Raw genomic sequence first — 27,670 nt, 5'->3', positions numbered from 1 at the left:
CTTTTTCCATTTGACAGAACTAAAACGCACTATTAAAGTATTACATCACAAACAATGCAAAGAGGGTGAAACGCATATGTAATTCCTCGTCAACGTGAAATCTAATAGCTTGACATGTCTCTACCATGTAAATGACTTGCACTAGCAGAACTAGTCCATATATATCGTTATATATTCCGTGACCCTGCTTAAGACGAAGTTGGATGAGTATAGCCATTAACATGTATATCAATACGAGCATTTATAGATGTAAGACAAAATGAAAAAGGTTTAGGAATAGGATTAAATAGCTATAATGTTCAGGTAATCAAGTCGATAAACCTGGTATGATATTGGAAATTTAATGTTGACAAAAGGTAGTTCGCCTGTATTCTTGGTTATCGCTCAAAAGCCAAACTAACAGGATTTTTTTAATAATAGAATACAAAATGCGAATACTTCCAATCAGTTTCCTCGATCCCATTGACATGCCTACTTCCGTTGTGTTTACGTTGACAGAAGGTTATCAATGTTTCACGTTTCTAGGTGACGTACTGCGCTGGGAACAACAGATTCGCTTACGTCACATGCTGACGCGACAGTATTTGTGTATAGACTCCAGGTCAGAGGTCAGTCTCTGTCCTGACCCTTCTGACCCCAGGACGGTATTCCGGCTTCACTCTGTTCTCAAGGTAGGTCAAGTCGAGTTCGATTCTCTACATGGTACAATTGCTGAAGCTCCATCTCTGTGCCCCTCGCTGTGATATTGCAGGGATATTGCTCTCTCATTCACTATTCCTGTGTGTTAAAATCGAATTGCTATCATTCCCATGTTTGATATTGTATACTAAGGTATGATAATGTATATTAGGATATAATATTGTATTATGCTTGTCGTGAGAGGCGACTAACGGGATCGGTTGGTCAAGCTCGCTGACTTGGCTGATGCGTGTCATCGCATCCAAATTGGGTGGATCGGTGCTCATGATGTCAATCACTGGATTGTCTGGTCCAGACTTGATTATTTACAGACCGCCGTCATACAGCGGGAATATTGCTGAGTGCGGCGTTATACAACAAACAAAATAATCGTGTATTATATTCTATTACATTGTATTATATAGTGTATAATACTGTATAATACTGTATAATACTGTATGATATTGTATAGTAAGGTATAATAACGTGTAATAGTGTATGATATTTTATAATAATATATAATAGTTATGATATTGTATGATATTGTACGGTTTTGTATAAAATTGTACGGTATTGTATAATATTGCATTATAGTGTCTAATATTGATCCCTAGAGAATCATGTCTATTTTCCCGTGTTTCAGGAGCGGGATGAGATCCAGTTTGAGAGCTACGCCCGGATCGAGCATATGTTGACAGGCTGCTGGCTACACGCACTCAAAGGTTCCATTCATTCTCATCCAGTGCACAGTCAGTTTAAGTTTACGTGTTTTTAGTTCTGCTGGTGTCGGATGCACGGGCCGCAGGTACCACCGAGATGCTGTACATCTCCCAGGCCAAACCATACTCGTATAATATTCAGAAATAGTCAATATATACCCCTGACCTGTTACCTCGAAGTCAACCTTCCTTAATCACTGTGGAATCATAGTGGCTGGGCATGTTCATTTCTGTGACTTACTCATATTGAACGTTTCGTTTAATCTATGAACTTCGAGATAAAAGGATTTTAATTTTATTAGAGTAATATTCTAGTATACGCCAATATTAGTCAATAATGACAAATATCTTTCATCATTCCTTTTCTGTTAATCCATATTTACTTTATTTTACCTTAAACCTACCTTATTTTATCCTAGCTTTACCATAATTCTATTAGCCGTATTTCATTGCTATTCTATTAGTTTTTCTTATAATTTCTACTTTGCTCGGGACTTTATGTATTCCTTGAAAATATTCTTCTTTTGAGTTAATTCCAGTTCTCGGCATGTTCTAAACCATACTCTATATTAAATATAATCGTCCTCGATTATTTATATATCAATTATATAACCATTTTTATCGTTTTAGAATGGAGCGATAGGGCGTGAGTGAGTTAAAGTTAAACGTCGCGTCGGCATTATTTCAGCCTTATAGTGACGAGACCAAGTTGATCTATTCCCAAGGGAGTCATGAATGCAAAGTTATATTTAACAACAAATATTATCAAAAATATTTTGGCATAACAATATCATTTATACAGATTAAAACACGGGATCTTGGCCACTAGTGAGAGAGATAATGCATTGAATAAAAATGTATATAATAGAATGGAGGTATCATAATATTAATCGATGTTGAAGGGGGCACTCAGCTGGGCCTATTACCTTACGGTTAAAGATCCTGTTTAAAGGATTAGTTAATGCTGTATAAAATGAACTGATATATATTCGTCATATTGATATTGCACGCTGACCATCGTAAACATGTCATGTTTTTTGTGTGGAGAAAACTACGACCTGTGATCTCACTGCTCTCTACCCTCCTTGTTAGCGGTCGTATGTTAATCACTGCATGCAATGTCCTGTTCAGATGAAGACTATCAGAAGCATCAGTACCTCGATGGTGACAATGAGCGTTCTATGCAAGGGCTGCGCTGGGACGGCGCTGCGGTCAGAAAGGTAGATTATACGGCGCTTCCATGAATATATTGTGGCTGTAAACGCATCTCCACAAACCTTTCAATGTCACATTTGTTATTCTTTATTATAAAAAAAAGCGGAGGACTATAAGTTAAATAAATATTAATATATAAATATTATTACTGAAAATCATCTAAGGAGGAATGTAAAGTTTTGCATCTGCTTGTTTATGAATCATACAGTAACTTTAAACACAAAAGATCGTTTTCAATGTTGGAGAAATACAATTAATAAACCACTCATAAACAGAGGGGCATATACTCGAATGTACGTTCTATATTTTTTAGACTTACATTTTCTCCGTCCTTCCTACAGGTGTCCGCCAGCAATGAGAGCGTGTACGACGACGCCTACACCATACAGCGGGTGGAGAAGGTGGACGTCGGCAACTTCAACTACGTGGCCGGCATGGTGCCCTTCCTCTTCAACCTCATACAGGACGTGCGTACTTTAACCCGTTGTCCATTGTACATTAACGTTTGTTCTTCAATATACAAAAACAAAACGACCGATTTTGTTGATGATATCCACAATATTGAAATAGTTGCATTTATAACCCTGTCTTTGCAGCGTCGGAGTGCATCACCGCTGAATGCAAGGAAGACCCACGGAATACTTATGGTGCGTGCATATTGTTTAGGAAAAAATATAAACTTTTAAAGCAGGTGGCTCTAAATCCAGTTTACGATTCCAAGATTTTTGTTGAAAAGTGACCAAAGGGACGATTGTTATTATGTGTTTTCTTCATATATGAGAGCCCGTTTCTTCAATAACACATGGTGGTCGCGAGGGCAGGCTCAAATTTTGATCGGATGGTACCAATGTGTGATTGAGATAGATGCATATATACTCATACTGCATATATCTTCCCCGGTTTGTCTGGCCAATAGTTCATTATTAACATCAGCATATTGATTTGATAGCTTTTCTTAGAAGTTGAAGGATGACAAAGTAGAAAGAAATATGGATAACACCTTTGTTGTACTGTAATAGCGACGTTTCGGTATAGATCTTATACTGTTATCCAACAAGATTGGCATCCATAATTCTTTGTCTACTTTATTTTTTTGAAACGCAAACAACATTCACTCACTCCCATGGTTCTCTTGTTTTCCAGGCCTTGAGAGAGGTGAAGGACTTCATGCTGCCACACAACAAACCAGACAAGGACAGACAGAAGCTCATGCGGAACTTACGGGTAAGACAATGAGACAATCAGTCACCTATGGTCTTGTAAGAGACGACAAAGTAGATGGGCCGGATGTGACTTCGTTGATATAGCTGGAATATTGCCACACAGGCATTTCATAAAGACTCCGCTAATCCTCCACTCCTCCTGCTCAGGTGATCGACCTGCTGGTGAAGCTGCTCCAGTCCCCACTAAGAGATGGGGATGAGGAGGCGCATCTTATCAGGATCTTCAAGGAGGCCTACGATGTCCTCCACGCCTACATGATAGGCAAGAGCAGGAAGAACGCCCTCTACTTCGCCAAGTACATCGACTTCTTCCAGACACAGTTCACGCAAAAGGTAGTACGGACTTTTCTTCAGTTTTCTTAGCATGATATAAGGGAGGAACTCTGTTCCAATCACCTGGATTACCTATATTCATCTTAAACCCGAAATGTAGGCGGTCGAAAGAAAATATGTGACCCCCAGGAGAAAAGGGACCTTATGGGTGTTAGGATACATAGTGCTAGAATACCATCGTTTGACGTCAACTTACTTCTGTGAAGATCGCCATGTGTGCGGCCTGTACAACAATATCTTATTTTTCTCTCGTTATTTCGTTATTTAATAAAAACATTATTTCAAAACCTTTCAGCATACATATCTATCTACTTTCAATTCATAAGACATTGTCTAAAAATTGCAAATATTGCATAAATAGTTATGTCGGAAAATGAGTTCACATGTTTGATGTCATGTATCTCTCTATTAAATAGGAATTGAAGCTTGTGAATTGTATTTGTGTGTGCCAAAGATGCTGTAGTTTCAAAATATAATGAAAAGTCAAAATGTGATTTTTTTTTTTTCACCATCAGGTCTTAATCTCCTGGTGGGTCACATATATCATTTAAAGACATTTTACCATTGTGTTGTATTTGTTGAAAATTACCTATGTACCTATTACCTACAACGAATCTGGAAGTGTCGTGTTTTATTTCTGATGTGTCGATGTGTTTCTTTACACTTCTCTGTCCATGACTCCAGGGTGGTATTGGCCTTAACGTGGCCTCTATGATTGTCGAGCTGATCCGAGACAAGCGGAAGATTGTGGACAGGATCACTAACAACCACATCGACATCTTCATCCAGCTGCTCAGGTCCAACCAGGTAAGGTCACCCGTACCCTGGGGTGTTTACATCTTCTGGCTTATCTTTGAGAAGGTGGAACAAAATAACAACAGTGAACAGAAAATGTGTTTGTGTTATAAACAATTTGCACAATATGGTCACTGTTTATAGTCTCATCTTTTGTTAAACAAATAAAAATGGCATAAACAGTGGAGCTTCATTAAGTTCTAGGATTTATTCACATTTCCACCGTATCTGTGTTCCGATGTTGGACTATCCGGCCTATAACGATACATATCGTCTCTACCTATATATCGAAGACATATTTTTGAGGGTTTTAATGCAAATCAAACCCTTGTTGTTCATAACGCTAGTTTAGGTTTGCGGTGCTTGGACCCTTGTTCGTTCAAGAATCCTATGATCGTTGGTTCCAATCCTAGATGCTCCCTGATTTTGATGCTTGGTTTGTGACCATCGTACCCATAGGAGTTGTAAACGTCTAAGACCTGCCTCCTCCACATGAAGCTGCCGCGCCGTGATATCATTGTAATACTGCTCAAGACAGCATTAAACAAACCTCTTTCTGGAACTTTTTTGCTTCCAGAATTACCGGTTCCTGGACCTCCTGCAGGTGTTGTGTGTCTGCGACTGCGTTGCCATCCCCAACAACCAGAGCTACATCGTGCAGCAGTGGCTGCGATCCTACAAGGTCAGCCTACAGAGTGACCATTATCATTTAGTGTTTCAATCGTATCATTGAACTCAATCCATGTGGTTTTATTTATTTTTTAGGAGCGGGCGGGTAGCCTAGTGGTTAAAGCGTTCGCTCGTCACGCTGAAAATCAGGGGCGATTAATGGGTACATGGGTACAATGTGTGAAGCCCATTTCTGGTGTCCCCCGCCCGCCGTGATATTGCTGGAATATTGCTAAAAGCGGCGTAAAACCATACTCACTCACTTATTTCTTTTAGCGTACATTTTAGGTTTTCCATAAGCTGGCTTGCTATAAATTTGAATAAACACACAGACCAATTCGTAAATCAGACATAAGCAATCGCCCCATCTATATTCCAAACATTTCACTTTACTGGTTCAATATATTGATAATAATAGATAGAATTTCTTTTATTTCTTTGTTGTATTGGGGTTCGTACAAATTTAAAACCCTGTAAATTTTGGGCAATGTATTCATAATTATGTATATTGAAGGTAAGATTATATCTTCGGTATAAGAACAATCTGTGTCGGTCCTGTACCTATTCCAGAAACCGGGGACGTGTATACCAGATAGCGTCATCAAACCGTTAAATCCTTCAGACAAAGAATGGTGTACTCAACTTTGTCGAAAAAGCAATCTCCCGTGGTGTTTGAAGTTCTAAACACCAGTCACCAATCACGAATGGCTTCCACGATATTTCCTTTTTGTTAAAACCAATTCAATTTCGTTGACATTCTGTAATCTTGTCGATATTATATTACAGGACAGTGTGTACTTAATGGACCGTGGTCAGAATATCAACAAGAAGCCGAACATCGTCTACATCTCTGTTGACGGCGGCTCCCACTGGGTGGCCCTGCATCACTTTGTTGACGTGAGTCTAGCCTTGTAGGACAATGCACGGATTACCGGAACACCCAGGATTCCATTACCATCAACCCGGGACGACATTTGTTTGCATACGATTTCGTGACAATCTGTCATTTGTGTTCTTTCATTTGTGTACAGATGAGACCTGTTGTTAACATATTGATTACATTTTTTAGAATATCGATTAATTTCAAACTGCGTTACGTGTATTCTCTTGTTATATATCGAACTCGTTTGTCTCGAATTACTTGTTTTCTCTTAACGCTTGCTAAGAGTTGGTATAAAATTTAATGTTGACAACAAAAAATGTTAACCCTGTTTTTTTAAGGGTGTGTGTGTCTTGACTTCAATATTGGTGTTCATGCTATCAACGGGGGCACGGGTGGCCCAGTCATCTAAGGCGCCGCGATTCGCTGTGCCGAGTTGCGTCCCTTGGGCACGCCAGAAACCTATGATTGTGGGTTCGAATCCCGGTTCGCCCCGATTATGTTTCTAGGTTTGTCAGCACCATACCCGTGCTCGTGGGTTTCACCGAAGTGGTAAACGTCTGAGACCTGCGTCACTTCGGGCTTTCCTCCCACATTAAGCTGCCACGCAGCGATATAACTGGAATACTGTTAAAAGCGGCGTTAAACCCAACTCACTCACTCACTCACTCATGCTGTCAACGCGACTAAACTATGGCTTTCAATATTTAATATATTAATTTGTAGCAGCTTGTACGTCGTTGCGAACTTAAATACTCCTTTTATCTGTTACCAGCCCAACAGTTCTGAATATGACGAAGAGAAATACCAGTTCCTGTTGCACCAACTGGAGCTCTTCCAGGCATTCTGCTTTGTGAGTAGCCCCTTTCTGTCTATCGTCTTCCGAATTGTCCCCTACACCAAACCTACACCAGCTAACTGTTCAAACATGTCAAATATCTGAGTTACGGTCATCTGATATTGTTAAATTAAATGTTTCACATATGTTTGTATTATCATGTCCAGGGCCGGAATGACTTCGCAATCCATGTGATCACGCGAGAGTTCGGCTACGTGACGTGGGAGGATGTGTTCTTGTGTATCCAGTCCGAGCTGCTGCCAGACTCCATCAGGGCCAAGTTCTGTGAACTCATCATAGGTAGGCGTCGGGATTCTCTCCACGGCACTAGTGTCATACGTAATAGCTTTTGATTCGCTAACAAATTGATCCAGTAGTTCCCACTGATTCGACCCGTGAAGATGCGGGGTAGAACAGGTCTTCAACAACCCATACTTGCCGTAAAATTGGGTTTATGCTTGTCGTAAGAGGCGACTAACGGGATCGGGTGGTCAGGCTTGCTGACATGGTTCATGCATGTAATTTATCTCAATTGCGTGGATCGATGCTCATGGTATCAATCACTGGATTGTCTGGTCCAGACTCGATTATTTACAGATATTTTCATATAGCTGGAATATTGCTGAGCGCGGCGTTCAACAACCAAACAAACAAACATCCACTTGATACAAATCCCCATTGCCGTCGTCAGATCATGGAATTCCCATTTCGTGTGGTTATGGAAAAAGATTTGACTCTTTGATTTCTACATCATTTCAAAGAACTGTCTCCAACTTCAAAGTACCCGAATGCTGAGCACAAGCAATAACAGTCATTGAATTCATCCCTTCCAGGTTTGTTTGTGGACGTCGGCAACAACTACTCCGTGCTCGACAACCCCAACATCTGCTTCGTCTACGAGTACGTAGGGTCCAAGGACTCGGACCGGGAACAGACTCAGTATGTAAGTATGTCTCGTGGTCAGGATGGACCTGATGCAGCCGGGGCCAGTGGCTAGTCTCTGTAGAGTGCTCTCTCATCTGTCTCTCTGTGCATGCTCTGTCAATGCAAGGATGCATTTCCGGTGTTGTGATGAAAAGGACACATCTTGTGCACATTGCTTGCATGAACCTATAACTTGTATGTGTATGGAATCTTGAATCTTGAACCAAGTTTGACACCATCCTTCATAAAAACATTTACAGAAAAGCCATATTCGCGAAAATGAGTGAATTATCTTGGACGGAAAATGTATTTTGTATGCCATTACATTTGTAAAATGGTCGATTTGGATTTTTATACATGGTAAGGTATGAATTGTTATTGGAAAAAAATATATAGCTTGATACGATGTTCATCCTTGGTTAGCCTGGAGTTATGCTACTATGGTACCCAATCACAACAAGGAAGGCCACAACAAATTAATAAACTTCCGAGCCAAGACATTATATCGTAGGTACCGAATCACTTGTCTTTACCTAAAAGTGTCTCAAAGTGATGACATAATTTCAGTTGCTTCCTTCGAATTTGTCCTCCATCTGCAAAAGATATAAAAATATATCAAGTAATTTATTGTGGCCTAGTAAGTTCAAATCTGATTGGCAGTCACACTGAGCCAGACTGGAAGAATGATGTCTGACGGATATGCCAGAAGCATGTCAGTGTGATTGCAAGCACAGGGGGCACTTCGTTCTGTAGATGTTCTTGCAATTCTTGTCACATTAGATTCATCTTACCTCACGCACCCCAGTATGACCTTCTACAGTTTGTAGAAAACTAGTACGTGTATGCCATTGTCATTGTAGTTAGTTGTATCACGTCCATGTTTTTTATTAGCATTTTATCCTTACAGACCACAAACCCAAACGGACCGGTAAGAACGCAAGAACCCCTCTTGGGTGGACTCTCTGAAAACATCTACTATTCCAACACTTCACTAACACAATCTTCTCGCATTTCGAAAAGCGTGGTGACATCTGACCTTCTGTATTTCGTTTTCTTTACTCACTCGTGTGCACGGTGGGTGGGTTTAACACTGTTAAAATCAAAGTGGTAACACTTGGGATGGGCGTTTCTCGTCAAGTCTCTCACATGTGTGTTGTCCTTGTCGTGCACTTACCTGCAATAGTGGAGTACTGTGTTCTCACGAATGCGTTTTACTAACCAACGCGATGCATCAGTGTGTAACGTCCGAAGATTCACTCCGATTTTTTGTTAAGGGATAGAAATGATCCAAAGGGAAGGTGTGCGAAACTGAAACTTCATCAGTTGGAAAATAGACCTGGGGCTGGCGCATCGGGGTGTTCTAACTTGAAAGCTTGTCGGTCTAATCTGGCGTGACCTTGACCTCGACCTTGACCTCGACCTTGACCTCGACCTCGACTTTGACCTTCACGACGGGTGTTTCTTGCATGATAGGACCCACTCATCCGTTTTGCGAACACGGTGTCACTTTAATGTGATTCGGTGGCTATTCTTAATTCCCGCTTTAATTAGTTTAACCCTTTTCTCGTGACAGACACGAACATAAATACTTCCAAGGCCATGACTTATTTCAAAGAGGATTCAACACACATAGATCATGAATACGCACGACATTAATTACTGCGGAAATGATATATTTGAATCAAAACTTGTATATCAGCCTTAGGTGACATTAGACGAACAGTTACACCGACTGAGATTCTTCTTGACAATGAACAATCGCATCGACCTCTGTGGTAGAATTAGCATTGTCCCCCGTAGAGTGGTATATACCCGTAATGGTTGATTGTAGCAAAGTCATCAATATAGACTGTCTGTGTAGTGTAGGTGCAACTATGTCACTCTTTTGTAGCGGCATGTAACCCATTTTCCCGAGGCAAGAGAGTTCACTGACTTTAAAAGTCCAGTTTCCACCCTTGCCGAACTAGGCTGGAATTCCTGGGCTCGATCGTAGCGCCACCAGTGGCTATTACGAGTTATGTCCTTTCTATGCCTCTCCTATTGACCAATCAGATTCAACCTCTCGTATCACTTGCATTTGCTTCAAACAAAACGGTGGCGCCCAGTCAAGACGATCTGATTGATAATCAAGATCTATATTGTGATAAAACGAGTCTTACATCGGGAAGTGCATCAAATCACGTGAGCACCTTGATTAAAAACATGAAAAGATATAGAAAATATCTGTTGACAACGATTTAGCGGTGCACATGTTTTACAAATCCTGCAGTCGACCGAAATCTGCATGACACTTTACGAACCGGATTTCGGTTTCGGTTTGCGATTTTGATTGGACTATGCATAGACTCGTTAGTCCAGCCAAAATGTAACTCCATAATACCAGCCTAGTTCGGCAAGGGTGGAAACTGGACTTTTATAGTCAGTTAACTCACTTGCCTCGGGAAGATGCATGTAACCGAGGCCCCGTGTGATGATACCAGGTAGTTTTAACGTGCAGTAGAGGTGCATGTGGTGGCAGAACGCCTGAGGTGCACACGCACACGTGCATGGTGCTCGCTGCACATTTGAAGTGCATGTTTTTTTAATATTCTTTTTCTTTCTTTTGAAATCTATGCCAGTCAGTGAATTGTGATCTGCACATAATTATTCCCCAAGCGTTGCTATCTCGCCCGATGTTTGATATACAAGGCTCCCGCAGATTACGTAAACACTTCTTGTTGTATACTACACCGGAGCCTTGCATGTCGCTGACTTACTGATATCACGAAGAGTTTATTTTCCTGTGTCTAGAATAATTGTAGATTTCATCCTAATTCCCGTAGGTCGTAGCATTTCGTTAAACACTTCGCATCCGTTATGTTTTACCTGTAGAACATAGATGTACTAAAGTCTGACATTTTCGTTGATTAGAAGATGAGAATGGTTTTGTTTGCATCAAACGTTCTGCTGTGTGAACTTAGGGGATTTCACTGGGATGCTGCCACACTCGGGAGGGTGGGGCAAAGGAGAGCGTGGGGTGGGGACTCTTTGCACCTGCTCGCTAATTAGCCTTTGTTTGCTTTCCCGTACCCCAGGAGCACAAGGCCGAACGACGGGACAGCGGCGAGGTAAAGTATCTGTAGGCTCACGTGATGATTGTATGTTGATGTGTATTATACATACAGTTGTACATCTTCCCGAGGCAGGAGTATCCACTAGCCTGGTCAAAAACCAGACTTTGATACAGGCTTGTGGACACTCTTGCCTTGGGAAGATGAGACTAGACAGCAATATATTGGTAAATAGGCTACGAGTGAATGCCGTGAATCATTTTGCTTTCTAGGTGCAAAACAAACTACAATCCCGTGAAATATATATGTGAACAGAGAATGGCATCAGTCATATAATAATAACACAAATACAGTGTTAAAAAGTAATTTACGATGCATAGAGAAATTCGGATGAACGCTGTGATAACATAGGGGACGGTGGGTGGCTTTCAACGCTGGTTTCTAAACCGAAGTTCCGGGTTCGAATCCCACTATGGAACCACGACTTGTTCCACATAATGTGAGGGGCGGTCGGGTAGCCTAGTGGTTAAAGCGTTCGCTCGTCACGCCGAAGACCCGGGTTCGATTCCCGACATGGGTACAATGTGAAGCCCATGTGTGGTGTCCCCGCCGTGACATTGCTGGAATATTGCTAAAAGCGGCTTAAAGACTCACCCACTCATTCCACATAATGTGTGAAGCTGTGTCCCCTGCCGTGTAGTGGCTGGACTAGTGCTAACATCGGCGTTAGATTATACTCATTTATATAAACTGGAAATAAATAAATTAAAGAGGAATCGTTTGTCTAATTTTTGGTTTGGATTTAGGATACAGATATGAAATGAGAATACATCCAATGTTATGTTTCAACAATGACATGGTTAGTTTAAAATCATTCACGAGTCACGCCTCAGTAAGTTGAACTTACATGCCCACTGCCCTAAATACAAAGACGTCACACTCTGAGGAAAAGTGATTAGTCAGCACTAAACGTACAAGGGGTGCACGAAAAGGGGATTATCCACAAAACCTTCTCACTTATTATCCTGTCTTTGAGTTTGATATTTGTCCTAACCTCACATCGTGCCTATATCACACGGCTCGGGCGGCTTGCTAGTGATATATCTACATATACCCAGCTCTACGCCAGTAACTAACTCATTCAATCATATGTCTTTTATTACAGTCTAACAATTGGTTAACCTACTCACATCCTTAACACCTCTCACTCTACAAATTGTGTCGTCCCGTTTCAAATGTTTTAACGTATTCGGGTATGTGGTTCAGGCAAAGCTGCTTCACTTATGACGTTGGTATGGAATGTCGAGCTTCTAGAAATTTTAAATTTAATATCTATTTTTAACTACGTGGATATGAAACGTCGAATGTGTGATTCCACTACAACACTAGGTTTGTCCGTCATTGTCTTGTATTTATAACATAGGTGGTAAAGGACCTTGTCACCATCTTCCCAGTGCTTAGAGACTGGTTAGCGGACTTCCTTGCGCAGAACTGTACCATGACGGCATCAATGGTCGGTCTGAACCTTCTCGTAGAACAGGTAAGTTTTGCACATGATTTTGCGTGGGTAGTTTGTGATCTCCATTCTATTGATCCCCCTGCTGTGACATTGCTTCAGCTGTACCATTAATTACGGGCAAGGACCCATCCTATCAACACTCTCTCGAGACCCGTGAAGACCCGGGTAGAGAATAGATCTTCAGCAACCCATGCATGCTGTAAAAGGTGATAATGCTTGTGGTAAGAGCCGACTAACGGGATCGGGTGGTCAGGCTCGCTGACTTGGTGGATGCATGTAATTGATCCCAATTGCGTAGATCCAGGATCCGCTACGCAGGGGGTGAGTTGGAATCCCAGATTCCACTGCCGTGATTATGTCCATCAGTACCATACATGTGACTTTCAGCTGAGACGTTGTGAATCAACGGAAGTACATTTCAAAGGGCCATTAATCCCAACTCTCCCCATCACCAGGTTCTCCGGCTTCTGCATCATCTTGTAAAGTTCGGTTACTACATGGATCTGGATGACGTCAGGAAGCTGCTGCCGCCATTACTCAGTCTGTTGGACGGGCGGCATGACGTCCCCTTTCCCAAGGACAAGGACAAAGGCAAAGGTACACTTAGAAACGGAGAAAACATTGCTGCTATTGTTTATTCGCTAAGGGGCGGTTTGGTAACCTGGAGGTTAAAGCGTTCGCTCACCACGCCGAAGGCCCGGGTTCGATTTCCTACATGGGTATAATGTGTGAAGCTTATAACTGGAGTCCCCCGTCGTGATATTGCTGGTTAATTGCTAAATACGGCGTAAAACCACACTCACTCCCTTTTTGCCACTGATAGCTATACACGGTGTAAAGTTAACCCGTTAATCTGTACGGTATCATTTCCAATGAAATCGGGGCGGTCGGGTAGCCTCGTGGTTAAAGCGTTCGCTCGTCACGCCGAAGACCTGGGTTCGATTCCCGACATGGGTACAATGTGTGAAGCCCATTTCTGGTTTCCCCCGTCGTGATATTGCTGGAATATTGCTAAAAGAGGCGTAAAATCAAACTCACTCACTCACCCAATGAAATCGTATGGATTAACAAATGCCCCTATGAACAATTGCCGTTAAGGGTGACTATGCTTGTCGTAAAAGGCGACTAACGGGATCGGGTGGTCAGGCTCGCTGACTTGGTTGATGCATGTCATCGATCCCAATTGCGTGGATTGATGCTCATGATATTAATCACTGGATTATCTGGTCCAGACTCGATTATTTCCAGACCGCCGTCATATAGCTGGAATATTGCAGATGCGGCGTTAAACAACAAACCAACCAACCAACCCTATGAACGAGTGATGAGTATAATGTGTACCTTGTGGTGCCCCTTCAAGTGTAAACGTTCCCTACAGTTATAGTTCCGAACTAATTGTATGTAACGAATACACCAGCATGGTTCCTGGTGCTAACAGCATGCCTTTCATACAACGTTTGGGGGCACGGGTGGCCGAGTCGTCTAAGGCGCCGCGATTCGCTGTGCAGAGTTGCGTCCCTTGGGCACGCCAGAAAGCTATGATTGTGGGTTCGAATCCCGGTTCGCCCCGATTATGTTTCTAGGTTTGTCAGCACCATACCCGTACTCGTGGGTTTCACCGAAGTGGTAAACGTCTGAGACCTGCATCACTTCGGGCTTTCCTCCCATATTAAGCTGACACGCCGCGATATAACTGTAATGCCGTTAAAAGCGGCGTTAAACCCAACCCAACTCACTCACTCACTCACTCATACAACGTTTGTGAGAAAATCGACCTGCTATTTCCAGGCTACTCGAAAGAGTCAAGCAAGTCTGTCGCCCAGTACAGAAACACAACCAGATTCGAACAGAATCAAGAAATGGAGGCCATCGTCAATGCCAAATACCAGTAAGTAGTGGAATAGGCTGACAGTTTATAAAACAGTCGTTCACTGGATCCCAGGAAGATGATTTGTGTCGTTGACCCCCTCCTATAAGAGAAAATAATTGTTATGAATAAGAAGATGAGATAATCGTCCCGTAAGCGTACTTATTCCATAAACACCGAAAAACATGATAAATGACACAGATAGTTAAATGAATACCGACCGATATTGTTTGTTCATGTAAATTATATTCACATCTTTTTTCAGGGCCATGTGGGTGCTGGATCTCCTCCTGACATTCCAAAGAAATCTACGATTGAAGGTGAGTTTGCTGGCACTTAAATTATTTTGTCGATTTTATAAAAAAAAATTTAAAAAAAGAAAAAGGGGCGGTCGGGTAGCTTAGTGGTTAAAGCGTTCGCTCGTCACGCCGAAGACCCGGGTTCGATTCCCGACATGGGTACAATGTGTGAAGCCCATTTCTGGTGTCCTCCGCCGTGATATTGCTTGAATATTGCTAAAAGCGGCGTAAAACCAAACTCAATCAATACAAAAAAAATAAAAAATATGGAAGAATTTATGAATGTCACTTCTTTTGTATGAGGGGGCACGGGTGGCCCAGTCGTCTAAGGCGCCGCAATTCGCTGTGCAGAGTTGCGTCCCTTGGGCACGCCAGAAACCTATGATTGTTGGTTCGAATCCCGGTTCGCCCCGATTATGTTTCTAGGTTTGTCAGCACCATACCCGTGCTCGTGGGTTTCACCGAAGTGGTAAACGTCTTAGACCTGCATCACTTCGGGCTTTCCTCCCACATTAAGCTGACACGCCGTGATATAACTGCAATACTGTTAAAAGCGGCGTTAAACCCAACTCACTCACTCACTCTTTTGTATGAGGGACACAACGTTTCGGAGTATATACTTACTCCTTCATCCGGTGAATCAGATTTCTTTGGTAAAGGAATTTTTATTCCATCATTATGAAAATTAATTAAATGATTTTTGTTAGCTCACGTCCGTCATTCTTATTACAAAGCTCTCTTTGTGTCTTGGGGTAATCTGGACCCCAGCATCTCAAGGTCTATCGTAAAAGCCGTTTTAAATAGGGATTGGTTGGTTACGATGTGATCTTGCCATCGTTGCATCGTTCCCTTATTGCCCAGCTCATGCTGTCAACCACAGGTTTGCCTGATCAAGTTTCCGTCACTGTCTTGTTAAGACTGTAGCCTATACCATCATTCGCCCCTGTTGCAGGTTTTTGTCACCAAGTTCAAGTATGGTGAACTCGGCGCCAAACAGGGCGCTGTCAAAATCAAAAAGAAGTCCCAGACTGTGCTAGAACCCCTTCTGTACGAGACGTACGACCCTACAGACACGTCAAAGTAAGTTGTTGATAATAATGAAAATGATATTGATGATGATGATAATCAACAGTAATAACGAAACGCAAAAATAATCATAAGAATTAAAAAACATGTCAGGTTCTTAACAAGATGCAGAATAATGCTTGTATCATGATTCATATTTCCTATAATAAACACCATTTATCCAATGTAAAGAACATCATGTAATCACGTTATATATACTACTCAAAAGAAGTTAAAGAACACCCAATTCTTTCATATTACTATAGTCAATCTCACATGCCAAGACAGATCAACTATAGTAATATGAAAGAATCGGGTGTTCTTTAACTTCTTTTGAGTAGTATATTATCGCTTTCTATTATGTGTGTATGGTAAGTGTATAGTGGGACCACTGGTTGCATAATTGTTAAAGCGTTCGCTCTTTTCGCCTCGGACGCTATTCTCTACATGCATGTGGGTCCATGTACTGACTGACTGTCGTGTTTTCAGGAAGGCGCTGAAAAAGCAGAAAGACGTGCTGAAAGAGCTGAAGGAGATGTTCCACGCGTCCGCCATCTTTGATCTGGACAGCACCACTGCAGTGCTTCTGGTCAGTACAAGACGTGTAGCCCCTTGATTAGACTCTCCCGCCACCTGCCTAGTTTTAGGCCTTGTAATTAATACCATATAATTAACGGAGACATTGTATTTCTGTAATTAGGCTTATCATTTACTGGTAGTTTGATAAATATGAACTAGTAGACAAGGAATACAACTTGCTGGGACTGTCAATACCCATCTTCCCAAAGCAAAGTAGTTAAACCTACAGTGGAAACTGGACTTTTATAGTCAGTTAACTACCTTGCCTCGGGAAGAAGTCAATACGCTTGCACCTCATTCCCCCTTTAACATCGGGTTAACCTATATACCTTCATGAGACCATAGTAAGAAGTCACGACGATCCTTTTACCAAGCTGGGGGTTCCTAATATCTCTGAACGAAATATTTGTATACCATTTCTTTGATGCGAATGTGTCGGGTGATGGTAATGTGTAATGCCATTAATATTCTGACAATGACATTTGTGTTTTCTATCAGGATCTGTCGAACTACAAGTCCGACAAGATGGTGGTCAAGTCCCTGGACATCCTGAACAAGATGTACTCCTCACAGAACGACATGTTTAAATTGGCGCAGAGAGCACAGGTGAGTGTTCATTAACTCTTAAATTTTAACTTGATTTTCTCTCAAACGGCTGCTCATTATTAAAGTATTTATCTTTAACAGGTTCATAGTTACACATATGAGATACAATATTCCCCCAAAGGTCATTGTGTGACGCACCATAAAGGCGGAACTGTGGCTCATAACATTAATCACTGGTTTGCCTGGTCACCTATTTACAGGTCACCGTGATATAGCGGGAATATTGTTGACTGGTGTTTAACAAAGAAATAAACCATGTCACACACAAACCTCTCACTCACTCATGCCTGTGTAATTATACTATGTTTGTAGGTGCTACTTACCCACGACTCGGCACGTGTCCACCGCGAGGTTCAGAGGTCACTGCCAACTTTGAGACGTCTGTCACGTGCAAAGCTGAATGACCAGCAGGTGAAACTGATGAGTGATGTCCTCGACGAATTAGCAGAGTGAGTGATCTCCCTTCTTTTTGTATAAAATTTTAACTGAAGATATAACAATATGAAAATATCAAGTATTTATAATTTATAACAAGTATGTCGTATACTGTATACAACATTCTTGTTCATGTTTGGAAAACCGACGTACAATATACTACGTTTATAACGAACACGCTTATAACGAACCTACCGATATAAAGAACTTTTTTATTTTGTCCCAGCCTTTTGTTGCATATATGCTGAATATATCCTTATAACGAACTACGGTTATTACGAACTAAAATTAGTGGTCCCTTTGAGTTCGTTATAACCGTAGTTGACTGTATGTTCGTCGAAAGATTATAATGGACACCATGCAATCTCGCCTGTAATCTGTGTAAAGATGGTCAATTAGGACATAAATGGTAGTAATGTCTCTACTGTCACATACCATGCCTCTGATTCTACGCTGTGTTTTACAGGTTCTGTCACCTCCCGAAGACTCCAGATGAACCTCACCACATGAATCAGAACATCATGATCAGTCACGGTCAGTAGGTTACACAACCCACGCTTGCGTAAAAGGCGACTATGCTTGTCGTAAGAGGCGACTAACGGGATCGGATGGTCAGGCTCGCTGACTTGGTTGATGCATGCCATCACATCCCAATTGCGTGGATCGATTATCCTTTCACCGGACTGTCTGGTCCAGAATCGATTATTTACAGACCGCCGTCATATAGTTGGAATATTGCTGAGTGCGGCGTTCAATAACAAAAAAGATGCATCGTATTAAATGATATGACGAGAAGATGGCGTTCGAGTAATAAGGTTACACTGTTGAAAAAGCTACTTGAATGTATGAGGCTTAATACTCTGAAACGTTTCATTTTCTTTGTTTTTAGGACTTCTGAAGATTGTTCTGGACATACTTTCTCAGGAAATTGATAGTCGGCTAGTTGTAAGTAACACCCTTTACCTCACTTACATATTAAACTGCTTCAAGCTTGAAGGAACATCTGTTCGTATCTTCGATCACAATGTGAATCTGATGCATGCTCAGAACGATGTTACACTCGCACACCAACATTTGTGTTGTCGATGACGTTGCAGGATCAGTACAAGGGGATGGAGACGGTGTTCAAGAAGACGCTGTACCTGCTGCAGCTTTTGACCAGAGAGAACCAGCGCGTGCAGGAGCAGTTGTTTGACCATCTGGACACCCTGCTCGACGTCCAGATCGTCCGCTCAGATCTTGCCCTGGCGCTCAAAGAGGTACCTAAAGCCATCCATTTGGCGATATGGCTTTTTTTAACACAACGGCCGAGTTTTTTTCCTCAAATCCTCTGAAAGTATATGCCGATCAATAAAACTAAAGGCAAAATATATTTTCCTGAATTTCCATTTTGTTTTAACCCGTGCCAGTAAATTATCGATGATAAAGACAATATCTTATCGATTTCAGTCAATCCAAATCTAATAATTTGTTGTTTCCAATTTAATTTCTGTTTTGTTAGATATTACACGTGGTTTATGAGGCAAGTGATATTATCTAGTTTCTGGAAAGCACTAATTCGAATTAAAAGCGTCATTCATAGTGCAGTTGCTTTGCAAGTACTTTACTTCCTGAATCACCGTGTTACAGCTGTTCATCGGGAACCAGGCTACCTGTCTGAAGGTGTACTCCCGTCAAATCCAGAGGATTGTTCTGTTGTCCGCGGAGAACCAGCATCGCGCTCCAGAGTTCCTGGAACTCCTCAAGGTCCTCGTGAAGGTGGAAGGACTGGACCTTACAATCAAACGCAATCAAGCGCTGGTCATGAAGTACATTATGCAAACCTTCAAGAAGGCAGCCTATGTACTCGACCAGCCTAGAGATCTCAGGTCGGTGGTTCTCAACGTCAAGATGGAACCATAAAATGTTCGGGATCATGAATATTGTTTGGGGTGTTTTTATTACATTGTGTGCTCAGTCCTCACTACAAAAAACATTACGCCCCTCTTTCCTTGAGTAATATCTTAAGAGATTAAAAACTCGCCATGGATTAATACGCGAAAAGACTTTTCATTTCCTTCGTCGTATCGTATTATGTGTTTCTGTAATGTTTTTTTCTCAATAAGTAATAGTATACATAACCTCTTGGACTAACATCTAGTCTCTGAAATGAACATAATTAACAGCAAAAAAACAGTCGTTAAATACTACTTATAAAAAAATATAAAAGACACCAAGAGGTTTTCTTCATTTTCAGATCTAGACTTGCCAAATATCATAGACTTGCATGAGCTGTATTATTTGTTTAAGGGTCTGTATGACGGACTTATAACATGTATATGCATCCTAGCGTTATTGGTTATTTCAGGGAAAGGATCCTTACTAACAAGACAGAGCGAGGGCATCTGACGTACTTCATCAGTCTGGTCGACCTGCTAGCAACATGCGCCGAGGTACATAGGTTTTCTTTATAAACCTTCATCATAACGTTCCATCTATCCATTTGATATCACTTGGTCCCTTTTGTTCACTTGACCCTCTTACAAACGTGATGTGACTATCCATGCTTACATATTCGTGTAAGATATTTCTCTTGGATAGTGGAGTAGCTTAGTGGTTGCATCCACGCGTCACGTAGAATCCACTGGTCGATTCATGGGTGTTATATGTGAACTTTGTGTCGTTCGTGATATTGTGGGGGCGATCGGGTAGCCTAGAGGTTAAAGCGTACCCAAAGACCTGGGTTCGATTCCTGACATGGGTACAATGTGTGAAGCCCATTTCTGGTGTCCCCCGCCGTGATATTGCTGGAATATTGATAAAAGCGGCGTAAAACCATACTCACTCCCTCGTGATATTGTGGCAGAACTGCCAGCAACAGCTTCGACCACTACTCACTCACTCACTCTGATCCTGTAGGGGGAGAACAAGTTCATCGAGTCCCTGTGCCAGACAATCCTGCCGGTGGAGGAGCTGCTGTGGGTGATGAACCACCCCCACATCGACACCAACCTCAAGAAGCCCTTCATCAAGTTCATGCTGTGGGTGTACATCAAGACGACCAGCAACCTGGTGGAGAGCGGCGCGGCGGACCTGCAGCACGACAAGTGAGGCCATGCAATATAGGGGCTACAAAATACACAATAAAAAGGCTTGTTGAAATAAACAATTGTGTCTCATGGACTGCCTGCGTATTAACTGCCCTCATAAACAGTTAAATTGTGTTTTGGCACCGGATTCGGATAGTTTGCACACACCATGCTATTCATAGTGTATTAGATTCGCCATTGTGCCAATGGCATTGGACTTATCACTTTAAGACCTATACTTTGAGTAGCAGGGGGCATGGTCATTATAATCTATAATTATCACTATCATCGTCGTCGTCGTCGTCGTTATCATTACTGTTGTCGTCGTTATCATTATTGTCGTCGTCGTCGTCGTCGTTATCATTATTGACGTCGTCGTCGTTATCATTATTGTCGTCATCAATATCATTATTATCATTATTATCATTATTGTCATCATTATTATTATTGTCATAATCATCATTATTATTATTGTCATAATCATCATTATTATTATTGTCATAATCATTGCAGGGACATGTGGGAGTTTATTACGTCGGCGAGCGGTGAGATCAATCAGCTGATCGACTACTTCTCACACCATCCAGACAGGATGACACAGCTCCTCAAGTCTGAGCCCCCCAAGAGGTACCCCCATCAGATCAAACATTAGTCATTGTAGCAAGCGTTCTTTGTAGACTGTCTGTGTAATTGTGCCAGCTCTGGCTATATTTAATCAAATAACGAAGTGACTAAGCAAACGGTAAAACGGTTCTTTTAATAATGGTTCATCAATGTACGTGTCATAAAGATGCTGATAATGACACGTGTATATCAATAAACACCACATCCTCATCAGCAGCGGTTGCTTGTGTTGCAGCTTTGTGGCCGAGGGACACGATACCCGCGCCGTCATGCACGCCGGGCTCTACTACATCCTGGACGCCGTCATGCCGTTCCTCCATGTAAGTGTGACAACCTCGTCCGCAATAATCCCATGTATAGCTGTATGTACGGCGAAATATTCACATTCCTGGAGAATTTATGAATTTATGTTCGCCCACCCTCGCGTGTTGCAGATCTTCTACACTGTGTTCTACCTCCCGGACAAAGATGTATACCCCAATGAGGTGTACGCCACCGAGAGTCTTGCCAACGCTCTCACTGTGAGTATATTAGTCATGGATGCATGGAGGCTCCGTGAGGAATCAGTGTTACTGTAGCTTCACGGCAGCCCAAAATGTATACAGGGACTTATTGGATTTTGTGGCCAGGCTCAGACACTGGTGATTGCATGTTATATTACCCGACGGTGTCGCACGTTGCTCCTAAAATTAATAACTGGATTGTTTGACCTGACTATTTAGAGGCGATCATATTGCTGGAGTATTCTTGACTGTAGCGTAAACAATAAACAAACAATTCAACTAATGTCTTATGTATTCATTTTGTTTATGTTTATTACATAATTCATTTTTATTATATTTATTTGTCAATATTCAACGATAAGAAAGGAAAAAATAATTCGGTTGAATGACAAGCAGATTAACGGCATCATCAACATCTGACGTTGTGTGTCCCCAGGCTCTGTGTGACGTCCTTGGTCCCCACATCACCAGCCCGCATCACATGAAGAACATGGTCACCTGCGTCACCACCATCGTGTCCGTGTCCAACAGCTCAAAGACGGTAGGCTTTAATGATGAATTTATAACCGTTAATGATGGTACACTGCCTACCTTCAAAAAGACCCATGGAGATCCGGGTTAAAATTGGTCTTCAGCAATCCATGCTTGCCGTAGAAGGCGGCTATGCTTGTCGTAAGAGGCAACTAACGGGATCGGGTGGACAGGCTTGCTGACTTGGTTGATGCATGTCATCGCAACCCAATTGCATAGATCGATGCTCATGATGTCAATCACGGGATTGTCTGGTCCCGACTCGATTATTTCCAGACCGCCGTCATAAAGCTGGAATATTGCTGAGTGCGGCGTTAAACAACAAAACAACTTCCCAATAAGCACTCCCCCATTCCCAGAAACAGGTAAAGTGTCTGCATGTCAAAAAATAATGCAAAGTCGGTATGCCCATTGGACAACATGTGCTTACATGAGCTGTTGATAATGTTGGAGTGAAGTCCGGTGTCTGTCTCGCAGATCTAGATGATCATGTCGTTGTTATTTATGTGTGCAGGTCCTGGTGAATGTGCTGGAGAAGCTTACAGGCGAGATGAGGTTTGACAACAACACCAGTGCAGTCCGCAAGGTACGTATGATGGCCAAGAGAACAGACATAATTATAGCAAATTGAATAAGAGTTGAATCGTCACGCCAGACCAGGGTTCGATTCTCAACATGGCTACAACGTATGAAACTGGTTCTTTGTGTCTTCAGTCGTGATATTACTGGAATATTGTTAACAACGTAAACATATCACTCATAACATTTAATTAAAAGAAATTATAAATACACCAGCTATTTTACATAACATGAAATATGAATGGATGATATTTAAAGGTTCAGAGTAAATAAAATTTCATATCGAGTGACGGAACATTATCGGAATAAAGGAGGTACTTACATACAAACCGAAACCATTTCTCATTCTGTGTGAAATGCACGTGGAAATGGGTTTTTTTATAAACTTTCTGCCATCTATAATATAATCATGTGACAAATGTACAGTGATCAAATTGGTCTGTCGTTCTATATAAGCCTACAGCTGTGTTTGAATCTGTATTTAAGGGCAATATGGAGTACTACGCATCCGAGTTGGAGCTGAACGCCAAGTTCCATACGTTCACGAAGAACTGCAGCGTCGTGCACAGCGGGCACAACACCGTCAGTGCACAGCTCAAGTACAAGAAAAACAAGAGGGGTAAGAGCACCATCCCTTGCCACACCGCTAGTCCCATAAGACACAGTTGAACAAGGAGACTTGGTCATGATTTCAAGATGCGAATTTTATCCGTGATATAGCTGAAGTCAAACTCACTATGAAAAGGAGAGATCGGATAACCTGATAAGCGTGTCCAGAGAAACCTAATGTTCCATTCCTAACATGAGTACAAGCCCATGTCCTGTGTCATAATATGCCTGTAATATTGCTAAAAACCGATGTTAAACTCCGAGTTATTTTCTCCGATGTGTCCACCGGGGTCTTCCCGATGTCAAAAACATGGCCAATGCTCACAGATGATCATCCGGCGCCCCGTCGGGTATCTCTCAAGTTTGCCGATTTTCAGCCTTTTCGGGCATGACAAACTAATCTTTCCCGGCATCGGTGGATATGTGACTAAGGCATTAAACAATGGACTGAACCGTGTGATGCAAATACATTTGAAATTTCTAAATATTTCTAATGAAATCTAGTTATTGCTTGCTTCGTGTACATTTTCTGTAAGTGTGAACTTGACAGAACCACGTTTTCTTCTCCTGTAGAGTACACGATAATAGGCGACAACGAAGAACTTCCTCTGGGCGATGAGTTCCAGCACCTGGTCAAGTGCTTCGTCAACAGCGGCGAGAAGAAAATAGCCAAGCGCTACGGCACGGCCTTCAAACTTATAGAACAATTAGCGTAAGTACAGTAAACTACGTTTATAACGAACACGCTTATAACGAACTTGTGGATATAACGAACTTGTAGATATAACGAACTAGCGGATATAACGAACTAGCGGATATAACGAACTGGGTTTTTTGTCCCAGCCATTTGCTGTATATATGCTGTATATATGTTTATAACGAATTACGGTTATAACGAACTAAAATAAGTAGTCCTTTTGAGTTAAAACCATAGTTGACTGTATATTTAAAACGGAATTCCTATGTGTATGATAAAGCACTGTCTGTAAAGAGTATAGATTGTCATATGTCCTTTTCACCAAATAATATTTTATTTACTATAAAGTTTTAATTTATTAATTGGAAAAAACAAGAGAAAACGTATCATTATTGCCACATGTTTAAGGATGCGTTTGATGGTGATTCATAAACACATGCTAATGATATAGTCGGAATCGTACTATCGACTCTGCTTTATGCAGAGATTTCTATTGGATATGGAACGGGTTTTGTCACTTTGTGCAAACTATCAACAAGTTAAATGTCAGTATGTCTGTTTTTACACTATCTGATTAACGTCAAAGTGATTACATGTGCAACCATTTATGTAACACATGCTTCATCAGTACATTTAAAAAATGTTTAAAAACACGATTATAACAGGATCTCGGCAGGGGCCAAGCAGGCCAATCAGAATGTCCCCACCCATTGGGAACTGGACGTCCGCTGTCTCCAGCTGCTCCGGGCTGTCATCCACAACGAAGAGCGGAAACTACCTGATGACTGGGACACGAGGACCAGCGAAACCAAGATCAAGAAGTATATCAAACATTTTATCGCTTTTCTTAGTATTCCTGACACGTCATAGCGCTAAGTTGTCACGAAACGAATCACCGCTAGGTCTCTCCTCGATGATTATCTTAATATTACGACAAACAGAGAGTCGGGGTCATTCACGAGAACTCCTTGTATTGTTGAGACAACTGTTGGCACACAGCTACGATAGGTGTTAGAGAGCTTCAATATTCTTCGTATGGTAGTTGCTAGTGTTGTCGTAAGTCAAGTGAACAAGACACTTTGAGACCAGACTGAGTGGTTCTTTGTAGAGCAGTATTTACATGGCTTTGGCTACAGCTTCATATTCATGGCCTATTTAATTTCGAAACCTGATATTCCAGTGAACAATTATCACTTTCATGGGCAGCAATTTGAGACATTGTTTGGAAACACATGATGTGCAAACATGTATATAAGTAGTTGCCCATGCAGTTTGTAAGAGGTAATCTATTTGGGACCTGCGAGGGTTCACGATCAGAACAGACTGTCATAGGAGCCAACTGAATTGGGATCAGTAGTTGAGATTCGTGTGACCTGGTCGATCTTGATATTAACCACTGCTTTGCCAGACTTGATGTAAATGCGATCGTGGTATAGCTGGAATATTGCTGACGCCGACGAATTAACAACACACACAACCTACTGATCGGATTCCACACCATGGCGTTGTTTTGACCGTCATTCTTTTCCTCCCTCATTTTCTAGGCAGCTGAACCACATCAAGGATCTGCAGATCGCCATTAACCAACAGGATGTGATTGTGAAGGTTCTGCCCCACCTCGCCAGGAGAAACGACGAGATTGCCCGAGAGGTGCTCGCCTTCATCTGCATCATGCTCTTCAACGCCAACAGGGACGTGCAGGTATGTACACGTGCACCTACACGTGCAGGTATGTACACGTGCACCTACACGTGCGGGTATCAGGATCTCAGGAGAACCTTTGAAGTTTCCATGTTTGATTAGGGGGGCACGGGTGGCCCAGTCGTCTAAGGCGCCGCGATTCGCTGTGCAGAGTTGCGTCCCTTGGGCACGCCAGAAACCTATGATTGTGGGTTCGAATCCCAGTTCGCCCCGATTATGTTTCTAGGTTTGTCAGCACCATACCCGTGCTCGTGGGTTTCACCGAAGTGGTAAACGTCTTAGACCTGCATCACTTCGGGCTTTCCTCCCACATTAAGCTGACACGCCGTGATATAACTGGAATACTGTTAAAAGCGGCGTTACACCCAACTCGCTCACTCACTCCATGTTTGATTAGATTGTATGATGTAATGCGTATTCCGCCCTGCGTGAGGGTAAAGAGTGGAGTCATTCTGAAGCAGAAACTATGACATTGATTTGAAAAAGGACCTCCCTGAGGTCATCACCCGGGATAGTGGAGAACCTTTGAAGTTTCCGTGTTTGATGAGATAATATGTTTTGTAGAAATCAATGTTGGAGTACTTCCTGTCGACGCGCGAGGAGGTGTTCTTCATGGCGGTGAGGGACCGGATGCAGATCTCCACCAATTCCATCAAGGAGAAGTGAGTTGTCTGTCCTTGTTAGCGCTAACATGTGGGGCACAGGCGCACAATAATGGCCATCTTACAGTCCTGTATTTAACCGTGTGATATTAATAAGAGTGGAAGTGTCTCTTGTAATAACCGAGGCTGTGGAAGGGTTAGATCAAGACTAGGAAATACCTGCAGCAGGGACGTACTTTAGGCTTGGTCGAGGGAAATCACATCAATGCCTGGCCCATATCTGCCCTTAGTGATGAAACTACAGAAGCAGGGGTAGAATTTCCGGTAGCTGGTTTGATATCTCTCAGGCAAATTATCGGTGACAAAGGATGATGTTCTATGAAACATACTAGGAAACATACTAGGAAACAGTAGCTACGCGTAACTACGAAAACAAATGCATACCCAACCCCTTGATTTCTTTATATGTCAGAATAAACTGATCTCGGTCACAGATTTTCGGGATATAACTCCAATTTCGTACCTATTTCTTTGAAAATTGCGTTGCTGAATACGTACTCGCAGTGGGTTTCAAACGTTATTTCGGTGTTTAAAATTAAAGTTGATACAAATTATATCGATTGTCCAGCAGAAACATACTTTACAAATTCCAGATTGGATTTGTAAGTTTTGGTTCGACCCCCGTGGCATTAGACCATGTTTTTTTTTTATGGAGATTGTCTTGACACGTGTTCAGGTAGGACTCAACTGCCGAGTCATACAATGTACGCGACTCACCTGTCGAGTCATACAATGTACGCGACTCACCTGCCGAGTCATACAATGTACGCGACTCACCTGCCGAGTCATACAATCCACGCGACTCACCTGTCTAGTCATACAACCTATATTATAGTTGCTTTTCGCTTATTAATATATTTTATGATCACGGTACTTTTGCCTTTTTGGTAAATTAAGTTACCTTTCTAAGAACCCAACACCGGTACCCCTAAACAGTGTCTCCCGTCCATCGACCCCATCCCTCCGCCTGTAATGGCGACACTCCTCCACAGCCTCTTGCGC

The 27,670-nt window shown here is 42.0% G+C and overlaps 1 protein-coding gene across 8 annotated transcripts in view; it reads left to right on the top strand.

Moving 5' to 3' along the window:
• The window catches only part of LOC124142019 (inositol 1,4,5-trisphosphate receptor type 3-like), a 244,393-nt gene that overhangs the window by 191,195 nt on the left and 25,528 nt on the right, over positions 1–27,670 (top strand). For 5 of the 8 annotated variants that reach the window (XM_048397454.1, XM_048397456.1, XM_048397455.1 and 2 more), the window contains 38 exons: positions 526–671; positions 1,322–1,400; positions 2,529–2,617; positions 2,954–3,079; positions 3,209–3,259; positions 3,756–3,836; positions 3,983–4,168; positions 4,853–4,975; positions 5,541–5,645; positions 6,419–6,529; positions 7,288–7,365; positions 7,518–7,650; positions 8,184–8,293; positions 11,349–11,381; positions 12,748–12,864; positions 13,299–13,440; positions 14,632–14,731; positions 14,976–15,030; positions 15,962–16,089; positions 16,564–16,663; positions 17,152–17,259; positions 17,572–17,708; positions 18,161–18,228; positions 18,584–18,639; positions 18,792–18,953; positions 19,324–19,562; positions 20,042–20,126; positions 20,593–20,780; positions 21,276–21,389; positions 21,622–21,706; positions 21,821–21,907; positions 22,326–22,430; positions 22,935–23,006; positions 23,486–23,618; positions 24,182–24,320; positions 24,971–25,126; positions 25,850–26,006; positions 26,571–26,668. In XM_048397454.1, the coding sequence (XP_048253411.1) occupies positions 526–671; positions 1,322–1,400; positions 2,529–2,617; positions 2,954–3,079; positions 3,209–3,259; positions 3,756–3,836; positions 3,983–4,168; positions 4,853–4,975; positions 5,541–5,645; positions 6,419–6,529; positions 7,288–7,365; positions 7,518–7,650; positions 8,184–8,293; positions 11,349–11,381; positions 12,748–12,864; positions 13,299–13,440; positions 14,632–14,731; positions 14,976–15,030; positions 15,962–16,089; positions 16,564–16,663; positions 17,152–17,259; positions 17,572–17,708; positions 18,161–18,228; positions 18,584–18,639; positions 18,792–18,953; positions 19,324–19,562; positions 20,042–20,126; positions 20,593–20,780; positions 21,276–21,389; positions 21,622–21,706; positions 21,821–21,907; positions 22,326–22,430; positions 22,935–23,006; positions 23,486–23,618; positions 24,182–24,320; positions 24,971–25,126; positions 25,850–26,006; positions 26,571–26,668 (4,282 nt within the window). Of the gene's footprint in view, positions 1–525; positions 672–1,321; positions 1,401–2,528; positions 2,618–2,953; positions 3,080–3,208; positions 3,260–3,755; positions 3,837–3,982; positions 4,169–4,852; positions 4,976–5,540; positions 5,646–6,418; positions 6,530–7,287; positions 7,366–7,517; positions 7,651–8,183; positions 8,294–9,181; positions 9,203–11,348; positions 11,382–12,747; positions 12,865–13,298; positions 13,441–14,631; positions 14,732–14,975; positions 15,031–15,961; positions 16,090–16,563; positions 16,664–17,151; positions 17,260–17,571; positions 17,709–18,160; positions 18,229–18,583; positions 18,640–18,791; positions 18,954–19,323; positions 19,563–20,041; positions 20,127–20,592; positions 20,781–21,275; positions 21,390–21,621; positions 21,707–21,820; positions 21,908–22,325; positions 22,431–22,934; positions 23,007–23,485; positions 23,619–24,181; positions 24,321–24,970; positions 25,127–25,849; positions 26,007–26,570; positions 26,669–27,670 lie in introns of all 8 variants that reach the window. The other 3 variants (XM_046510471.2, XM_048397457.1, XM_046510397.2) reach the window with 2 other exon arrangements.

Source organism: Haliotis rufescens, unplaced genomic scaffold (assembly GCF_023055435.1).
Source record: "Haliotis rufescens isolate VD_foot unplaced genomic scaffold, xgHalRufe1.0.p SCAF_17, whole genome shotgun sequence".
NCBI lineage: Eukaryota > Metazoa > Mollusca > Gastropoda > Lepetellida > Haliotidae > Haliotis > Haliotis rufescens.
The sequence above is the reverse complement of the archived record's forward strand: the minus strand, read 5'-3'. Positions and strand labels throughout refer to the sequence as shown.